This window comes from Notothenia coriiceps, unplaced genomic scaffold (assembly GCF_000735185.1).
Source record: "Notothenia coriiceps isolate Sejong01 unplaced genomic scaffold, NC01 NC01_scaffold00020561, whole genome shotgun sequence".
Lineage (NCBI taxonomy): Eukaryota > Metazoa > Chordata > Actinopteri > Perciformes > Nototheniidae > Notothenia > Notothenia coriiceps.
Window position 1 is genome coordinate 140,946 of NW_011353262.1, and position 10,483 is coordinate 151,428.

The 10,483-nt window shown below is 40.2% G+C and overlaps 1 protein-coding gene across 1 annotated transcript in view; it reads right to left on the minus strand.

The window, feature by feature from the left end:
• Positions 1-4,886: 4,886 nt before the first annotated feature.
• The window catches only part of rcbtb2 (regulator of chromosome condensation (RCC1) and BTB (POZ) domain containing protein 2), a 10,567-nt gene continuing 4,970 nt past the window's right edge, over positions 4,887-10,483 (minus strand). Inside the window, exons 8-12 of the mRNA XM_010779704.1 lie at positions 9,192-9,382; positions 8,483-8,609; positions 6,726-6,865; positions 6,501-6,631; positions 4,887-6,389 (exon numbers count right to left, since the gene is read on the minus strand). Coding sequence (XP_010778006.1) covers positions 6,249-6,389; positions 6,501-6,631; positions 6,726-6,865; positions 8,483-8,609; positions 9,192-9,382 — 730 coding nt within the window. The 3' untranslated portion in view covers positions 4,887-6,248. The remainder of the gene's footprint in view (positions 6,390-6,500; positions 6,632-6,725; positions 6,866-8,482; positions 8,610-9,191; positions 9,383-10,483) is intronic.

The window sequence follows — 10,483 nt, forward strand, 5'->3', positions numbered from 1 at the left end:
GTCATGCCTGCCTACAAGCAGTAGTGCTGAGCAAAGTGACTAGAAGGCAACCACACACTTTATAAAGTCAGGCAACACTAACCAGGCTTCGTGTGATTCTGTTTAATTGCACCTTACTTTGACCATCCGTTTGCTGTTATTGATCATTGTGGAGAGCAGGCAGACGTTTTGTTTTGTATTATAGCAGCTATTGGATGGAATCAATACATGGGCTGCACAGGTTGACATGTCCGACTATCACAAGTAAAATCATAATGAAAAATACGCCGGTAAAATGTGTCTGTAGAAAACGGCTTATGCCACAATAGGATAGCAATAGCAAGTAGTCAGTTTACCCTCGGTTGCTAACATCACCCATTTTATACCAGAGACACTTTAATAACAGCGTTGTGATGCCAAACAGCGTCAATTCAGACTGACACACATTTAGAGAGGCCGCTCTAAAGTATTAGCTAGCCCGGAGCTAACGGGAGAATAAATTCCAGTGGACGAGCAGCCAGCACTGCAGCGGTCGGTAAATGCAGCTGAAACACATTAATAAACAATGAACCACGGCACTCTGGAGAAAAGTATAAGCTTGGAGAAGTCGTTATTTTATTTAATCTGACTTCGTATGATCAAAAGCAACACGATCATCGACCCGACGCAGTCCCCCGTTGTTGTTGTTGTTGTTGTTGTGAGCGCCGTTGGGGAGCAAATCAGCGATGTAAACAGTGACGTCACCAGTTGCACCAGTCGGGCTCTGGGCGGTGTGAACAGAGCGGGAGCAGAAAAGGGAAACCGGAGCTGAACCAGAAAAGCTCTAGCTCGGAGCTAGAAAGGGAAAAGCGCTGGTGTGAAAGCCGCATTAGATGCTTCTTATGAGACTTGTGTTTTGTTTTGGTAAAAATGGTTTGTATCGTCAGTTAGCTGAGATTATTCCCGTTAATCTGGTATAACACATTAATAGGTTCTTAAATATTAAGATCCCCTGAGACACAGTGTCGTGAAAAAAAAAAAAAGTACCCGCCGACGGGGACCTTGGGGCTTAACAGAAGATTACCTGTTTAAGACTAAAATCCTGTGCTTGGACCCCGATTCCAATTACTCTGGACTAAAGAAACATATGGGACATTCAAAACAAATGACTATATCCCATCTCTGAAAATAACCCATCCTTAAGCACCCAAACTCACTGTTATCAACTCTGCAACATGAAAACTGCTGAAAAAATATCTAACTTGGCAAAAACTACTACATTCAACGGACAACAGAGAGCTTTAGTGCCACTTTTGGCTGATTCACTCGTGTTCACCTTGGAAACGGTGACTGCAAAAATGTTGTGCTGGCGCCAATAAATAAACAAAAAGCAAAACCACCAGCAAAACCCAACAGAACTACAATTCATACAAAAACCACAGTGTGAAAGTGTGTCAAGGTTACCAGAGCAACAGAGTGAGTGGAGAAACCAGGGTCCTAACAGCTCTCACAACTCACACATCTTTTTATAAGAAAATGGTGTCACCAGAAAGAAAACAATCTTTAAAAGGCAAATAAAAGAGATGTCAGAGAAGGCACAAAAGGGAAGATATTATTGTATCAGTGAAGCTTTGTTATCATGCCCCAGATTGTAATACATAGCAGAAACATTTTCATGATCGACCTATGAGCTTTGCACATGTAGTGTGAGTTCTTCTTTTATCATCTCGTCTTTATCTTTTCTTTTGGAAAAAGTGTGTTTAGTTTTACAAAAGATTTAAAAACGAGAGAAAAATAAAACTATATCAGAGACCTGACATTAACATGAGTCATGCTGCCGGTCTTTGAAAGGCTGTGCTCCCCCACACCTCCTTATCAACATCAAGCTTTGTAAAACAAATCCTCCCCACCCACCCACAAATACTTCACCCTCCCCCACTGCAACCACTCACTTTAGGTATAGTAGTTTTAGACCCCAGCCACACGAGGACGATAACGCAAACGGACCGCAATCGTTATCAAAAAAGTATTCCGTCCACACGCAACAGGCACCAGAAACGTGTCCGTTCACACCTGGTTCACACGAGACCGCTCAAAAGCGCTGGAGACCCTGTAGTACATAGGCCAGGCCTGTAAGTCGCACTGTGCTCCTACCACAAAAGCAGCGAAGAAGACTTCCTGCGCATGGTTGCCTCGGTTGCCCTTCTGTTCATTCTCCGCTGTGGACGCTCTCCGGCTCTTTTTCTCCCTCCTCGAGGCAAGCGTTTGCTCCTGCTGTAAATTTCTCCGGTTGTCCACCAGCAGATGAAAAACACCCACCTCTCCGCCTCTTCCAAGGGACGAGGGGACCATGCGGAAGAGTTTCAGTTCGATTTTTTTTCGCCGGTCAACATGTCTGTGAAAGTTTAAATCTTCTGGACAAAATTAGAAAAGTGCCAGTCAAAGGTCTTCTTTGTTATTTATTGAGCTTTAAAACAAATGAATAACAACTCTATATAATAATATAAGAATAATCTGCTGATCTCTGAGCAGGAGAGGCGGGGCTATTGCTTCAACGTTATCAGGACATGATCGTATAGGCGTAAACACGGAGCCGTTTGCCCCCCCAGAGCTTTTCGTTTGCAGATCTTCCCACCTAGGGACCCATTATCATTTTCTGCGTTTCCGTGTCGGCCTCGTGTGGCCGAACCGTCTATCTGATAGAGAACTGTAGCAGATACGACCGTTATCATCCTCGTGTGGCCGGGGCTTAAAAAGCTTGTCAAGGGTTCAAATTGTCAACATTCATGTCTGTCTGTATGTCTGTCTGTCTGTCTGTCTGCCTGTCTGTCTGACTGTAACGCAGCCCCAGCAAGATTCAGTAAACAGTTTATACAACAGTACCAATAAATAACTGATGAACACATTTGAGCAGCTAATGACTAAATAACAAATAGTCACCATCTCTGAATCAAGGACTAGATAGATATTGAAGTAATTTTGTGATCAGGTAACTTGTGATTGTTGATGCTTGCAGATGCTCTCATTTTCCTGCGTCAGGATTCATTTACATGTCTTACATCCTGAATGAGCTGATTGACTATCATTTTGTCTCCAGGGTAAAACAGCCTTCACGATATGCTTGAATTGATATACAGAGTATTTAAGTTATTTCTGAGTTATTTCTTTGTTTGCAGGTTTCACAGATACTGCAGCATTAAACTCAAAAAGGTAACTAACCAACTACACAGGAGACACAAGTTGGGCTTTTATATCAAACCAACAACTTCCTGTCAACACAGAGACTACGGATTAATATTTAGCCCAGACTAAACCACCCGTCAAAGCTGGATCACTATTGGTTTCTATTTTTCAAGCGTTACAAAAAAAAAAGTCCAGAAAGCTCTTACTCACGGCATTACCATTTACCATACTTTAATGTTGCTGAAAATACTTGTCAACCTTACACGAATGCAGAACTACTTGTCATTATTTGTTTACAATGTACTTCTGTTTCCTTAATAAGTAAGAGAGCTTTCACCACAGCTATTTTTAGGTAAGTCAAAAGGACTTACTGAGATAATATTAACCGACATTTTAAATTGTTGTCGCAGTGTGGGGGGGTTTGCATGTGGCGGGATGCCAGTTGCCGTTGGCAGCTGTGTGCACTTCCTCATTTTCCATGAAAGACTGTTTAACACGTGTCAGCTTTGTTGAGTAATTGTGTGTGACAGAGTACATACGTTTAGTCTGAGGCTTTTATCCATAGAATAACATAACAATAACAGAACTTGACTGGCAGCCTAATTCTGCACTGGCCCCATGTTCTCTGAGAAATGAAGTAATGTGAAGTGAAATGTGTGGCAACTGTTGTGCTAAATGTAGGGATCTAAAAATCCAAAGTCACCATGGAACTTTACAATAAATAGTCTTCTAAAAAGGAAAGGAGGCAACATCTCAAAAGCCATCTGCTTATCAATTTAACCTAATTTGTTTAGAGAGAATAAGCCAATGGAACCAAGTAACTAAATTATCGTCTGCGAGCTGCTGATCTGGTTTTCATCACAATATGCACAGACATACTGTTTGTCGGGGCTTGGCACACTATGAAGCTTATTGTGTTTTTCAAGACCGTGTTTAAGTCAAATCGAAATATTGTGAACACACACATCTTTGTTCCTACACAGAAATGATTTGGATTGCCATTATTTGTAAGGTGTTCCCGTTATTCTGACAACACCTTGTACTTTCTGACAGCTTTTGTGAAATCTGGAAGAACTGGATGATGCAACACTGTGATGTTGCACTTCAGGATATACTCAGGCCTCCATGTAGAACAACAGGAGCTTCCCCTTCTCACAGGAAGACTTTGAAGCTGTGTGTGTTACATTTCAATGTGCTAACATGATGTCAGATGGTATTACATCCTACACATGTTCCGATCATCCCCTCCGCATCCGGCACAAAACACATAACAGTAGCAATAGGATGAGTTGCTGCAGTCATATAAATGAATTAGTTTCAAGTTTATTTTGCTTGCATTTCACTCACTGGACAGGGTTTGAGATTAGAGTAGGAGCAAGTGTAATATGCGAATAAGAGTTGAGGGTATATAAATAAACGTAATATTTTGTCTAATAGCAAAGTGAGGCAAGTGTTAAAACCGCAACATGTATGTTAGGTAAGCGACAGGCTCTCAGCAAAGAAACGCATCAGTGTGAAAATATATTCAAATACAACACACTAAACCCCCCCCCCCCCACGGTTTAACACTGCTATTGTTAAAACGAAAATAGCACAATAGGGCCTCTTTAATGTGTATGTAACTGTACATTTGGCCAAACGTATATTCAGTATATATATATATTCCATATTTTGTGTTAACATGAATGTGAAGGCTGTACATTACTGCACAACATATAGACCACGAATCACAGCAATAACACATATCAAATTATCTAGTAACTAATTTTAATACATTTTAATTTATCAAATGTTACAATTAGTGCTGCTGTCAGAAGCTTATATAGTTTTCCATACAAAATGAAAACAGGCATTTTTAGTAATTATCAAAACATTAAAAAAAAATACAATACTTGGCTTGTTAAAGTAAAATGATGTTCTATTAAGACAGATGCAGAAATTGAATGTGGAATTATCTAGTAACTACATTTTCAAACCTTGCAGTTATATAGGGCTATATTAAACATATTCAGTTGGCATTTACACAAAGCCAGCACTATTTTATCACCACAAGGTTCAACCAGAGAAGGGATATAGACCATGACTTGTAAAAAGATCCAGGAGTTTGATGCAAACATAAAAACAATTAAAAAAGAAAACAATTAACAAGCAAACTTTTGTAAACATACCAATTTGCAATGAATTTGTAGCATCACACAGGAATCAATATGCTTTTGTAAGCCAGACACTGTTTCCAGCTGCACAGAGAGCGTTAATCTGAACACAAGTAAACAGAAGGATGTCCTTATCTCTCATAACTGTCTACACCTATTTATAACAGTTGCAGACCATCTGTCAACTGTTTCAACATTGCAAATGTTAGTCATTACAAACACCACTGAGAAACCACACGTTTGGATGGCAAAGGTGAAAAACTACAATATAAAACAACGTGGCAAAATGTAACATTAACTTACGCAAGAGAACAGAAATTGAGAACTAAAGTCGTTTAGAAAAAAAAGTGTCAAACATGTGTATCTTTCCTCATTAAATTCAGAACGTTTAAGAATCAAGGCTTCAAAGAAAAGCAGCACGATGTGAAGGGTCATAGCTACAGAAACATTTACACTTTGATCATTTGTTTGACTAACTGATGAAGGGCAGTGTGACAAAATAATATAATTACACCTCAATGCCAAACCCTTTTATTGCAATGGATTATATTTAGTAAATAGCATTACCAGGCTTCCTGTCTGAACTGGTTGTCACTGTGAGGGATCCCATCTGTCTGTGGATTAGCTTTATGAAAACAAATCACACACATAATTGACCAAGCCTATTGTCAGTGACACAAAGACGACCACTGTGGTACATCTTTGTATTCCACTGCTTGTGACAGACCGAGTGGTGTAAGCCCTTTATTTACGCCCCAAAGCAGCTACTGTGTTTTGGCTGGCTTTAGAGCAGTAACACAGAGGCATCGGTTAGAGGGGGAAACATTAAACCCTTTGCCTCTCCAGTGTTAAAATCCCCAGCGACAAGGCTTTTGAAGTGCTGAGCAGCCTGGTGTTTACTTTGGTCTAGGGTCGACTCTCAGGAGCGAATCCATCACAACAGGGGCCTTCTAGTCAGTTTTTGAAGGCCCCGTAGCGGCTGGCTTTGCTAATGAAGTTCTTGAGCAGGTCGTGGTCCATGTCCGCAAAGGCCTGGGTCTGCGTGACAGCTGTTAGGTGGTTGACGCAAAACTTGAAGCAGAACTCCTCCAGGTCCTAAAAATGAAGAGGGCTGTCTGGTCATTGCTGAGGAGTATAACTGACTAGCTACTTTGAGGGGCCCCACCACCAAGCTGTTTGACTGTGTGTCAGGAGCTATGAGCTTACCCGCGCCTCATACTTGACAGCGGCAGAGAGCAGAGTGACGGCGTTCTCCTCAGAAATGCCTCTCTTGATGGTTTCCTGGCACAACCTCTTAAGCCTCGTCTCTCTGTAGAACGTGGCCAGGTCTAGCAGCCCTGCACACACAGGAGAAAACACACAGGTGAGTGTGTTTCTGCACCGACTGTCAGAGTGGAGAAAGACTGAGGAGGGCCATGTCTGTGTGCTTACCAATGGCATCCTCTGGTGGAAGGTTAATAGTGTCTGTGTAGAGGTACTCCAGAAAGGCTCGGTACACCAGGTATGAAAACTGGTGAATTTCTAACGTATCCTCATCTGTTTCATTAAGCAGTGTGCGAAAATGCTCACATCTGGAGAGGGAAGAAAAGCAGCTGACTACTCCAGTTACTTCAAACATTTATAAAAGTGAATTAGCACGTTTTAAAACGATGTACTACACATGTGTACTTAACACTACTGCTATTATGCAAATCATGCTGTAGCAAAAAAAAGACATTGAAAAAAAAACAAACAAGGTTTGCATTTATTTGTTGTCAAATGATTTGACCTTTGTGAGATAATGCAGTGCAGTTTTTACTTGCAACAAATCATATTTTGATACGATGAATATTATATTTTGCAGGGAAAAAATAAAAGAAACCTGGTACTTGAGGTTCACTGTGATCGATCACACAACTCAAGCAAGAGTCTGCTAATTCAATGGCTGCCTATAAAGAAGTTAGGGTACCTGCAGCTTTGTTTAGAATCATACAAATAATTGTGAATTAAAACTCTGGGCTAATTTTTTTAAATACAAAAAAGATAGAATGAAAATATTTTCTATTCATGTTTGCGACTATTATTGTTCACTATTTTGTCTGATTTGGATAAATCCTGTTTTTCACTGATACCATTTTATTTGAATCTGAACACGTTTCCCCCTTAAGTGCTTATGTTGTTTTTGTTAACATACTGCTTTATTACCATAACATCGTTTTGAATTAAAATTGAAAATATAGTCATGTATTCTTTTGACCTACCATAAAGTTCTATCTTAATACAATTTTTCCTCAACGCTAAGACACTGCTTCCCTATCATTTCTTCTCAGGACACGGTTAAATAAACAACTGAATCTTCATTCCCGAAGTGCATCTCAAACGTGTCATTTGCATGTGATCTTGCCAAAGCACGCGTTTTGCTCTATTGCATATTTGTGTGAGCGTGTGCACGAGGGTTGAAGTCGCAGACAGTCTGGCTCCTTCCTACTGACAGTGCAAAAGAGCAAGCGACTGGAATGCTGATACTTTGTGTCCGAGTGTGGTTATAAAAAGAAAAACAGGAAACAATAGGTCTGTCTCTGCTCCCCTGTGACATTAACAGGAAAGACGAGGAAACCAGATGGAGTTTACATATAGGAAACGCAGCATTCAGTGTGCAACATACATGTTAAATGTTATAGAAAGATAAGTGTGTTTGCTATCATCATGGCTGCCCTCTTAACATAATGATTTCTCAATTAGGTGCTTCTATTTTTAACAATCCTACAGTTCAAGATCAAAGTAAAATTCCTACTGTGGTATACCAATCGCATGTATCACTCATGACCAAGCACGACCTCTGAATGTGAAAAATACACTCATGTGACCAAAATGAAGTCAGGGTGGAGAAGCAGGCTACGCTTTTAGAACAACAACAGGAAGGTAGTCTAAATTCAATCAAATAATCCAAGTACAGCTCAAAATAGGCAACATATTGTAAACCTAACCAGACACACACCAGCTTCTCAAAATGTCATGTGATCGGATATTGACAACTGGATTGTTGTCGCTAGTTTTAATTAATTTACACTGAGTTAATATGGCGCAAAAGAGAGAGAAACTAAAAGTAAATCTGAAGACACTAAAAAAGGTGAGACAATAAAATATTCATATATAAGTGGCACTGGTAAACATTTTCTGTGAACTTTGAGAGTGGTTGTTTGCTATACCTGATTTTCAGCAGGGCTTTGTGAACATGGATACACTTCCCATCAACCAAGAACTTTAGGTCTGAAATCTCTGGGCTGTCAAATTCCTTCTTCAAAGACTGGGCAACCGTCAGGTAGTCATCACCGTCTGGCAAGAATGAAGAAAATACATTTTGTTTATAAAGAACAAGTAAATAACAGACAAAATACTGTTAAATTACGCCTTCTTTGAAACTAAACTAAATTAAGCATTATGTCTATTTTACAGTCCTTAACGTATGTAAAAAAATTATTTTGTTACAATTTTCTTTTTAAATAAAAATGATGCCTTAAGAGCCCAATGATATGAATCTCTCTAGTTTCTGTCTTATTATCGAAAGGAAATAAACACATTGCACTGGCTTCCTAGTTAAACAGTCTGTTTCAGAAAGATGTTATTAACTTAAAGAAATTCAGGGTGAAGAAAATAAATAAACATCTGAGTTGTGTTCAAACGAGATCAATTGGTTAACACAAGTGTTTGAAATGGAGAGGAAACGGAGCTTCCTGTTTATTCTAAGACCACTTCCAGGAATGTGTACCTATGACACACAGGAATGCATTGTGTGCTTACCTTTAACCAGTAAATGGGACAATGTCAAAGACAAAAAAACGTAGATGTTTTAGTAATCCTTTGGAAATGTGTTATTGTTAATATATGTCTATATTTATTTCCCACTAACACTCTTACCTACTGAGAGGAGGTGCCACGTGACGGCTGGTGTGGCGAAGCAGGCAAACACATCGTCCGTGCTGCTGAAATGGGTGAGGTGGGGGCTGGCTACAGCCTGACCCCGACACTGACCCCACATCAGAACCTGCCCGCTCTGGGTCTTGGCAGCTGACGTGTGGCTGGTGTGACATGCAGCCACCTCCACCATCCTAGTGACACAAGCAGAATGCAACACTTTGAGTCCTCCCTGTCCAGACTGTATGCTGAAATATGTCTGATACAGATGCTAATAGGGCATTCTACCATAACAAAAATAAACAGCGCATTACTTCTGTTATTACACCTCAGCTATCAGTCTCTTATTACTCTATGACAATGGGGCGCAGAGGGACTGCACAACGGTAAGGCAGCGGCTCCTCTCTGTGATCATCCAGCAGGACTGTATGCTTATTCGACACAGTGAATCATACAGAATACTACAGTTCAGTACTATCAAGAACTTTGGAGTCTCAGGCAGTGTACTTTTCTGTGTGCACCTCATACCTCAAAAACCGTATCTCTGTGGTAACGTGGAGACGGTCGAACGATTAAGTGCGCACCTCTGTTGTTTCCGACTCAGATGCAAGGATCTGGTGTGACTAGATAAGCACTCTGGTGCTTCACAGCGAGCATCGCTGAACAGATACTGATGAATGTTTTTTCCAACATCCAGAAGTGGAGGATAAATCCCCTCCTGACCCAGAAGCGACGACTTCTGGTCCAGGCTCAGTGAGTCACACCTACACTACGGCCAACTCTCTCCAGTGTTATCAAACAAAAAAAAAAAAAAAAAAAAAAAAAAAAAAAAACAAAAAGTGGGGTCTCAACGGTTTTGATCACCATTCAATGTAACAATTATTTCCGCGAGGCCAAACACATTTATATGATCCATTATAGTTATAAAACAATAAGCAGAATAAATGAAAAACAGCGTACTGAAATACTAATATGCATGTAAAACAAGAATAAAGTTTAAAAGGGGTTGAATTTGTAAAATTATCCATAAAAGAAAAAAGTAAATCTGTTTACAGTTCTGCTTTTCATATGGTGTTGAGAGAGTATCCATAGAATTCCCCTTCATTTTGCTCTCAAAGTGCACCAGATTGATGCTTTTAACATTCAATAATTTAAAATAAATCTTCCCGGGGGAGCATCCCCCCGGACCCCCTATTGAGCGTCCACAACCACCTATAAAAATACCCTTTACCTGCCTTACACCTATATGCCGTGAGCTGATTATCGAGCCCTTCATTGTAACAGTTGGCGGGTAC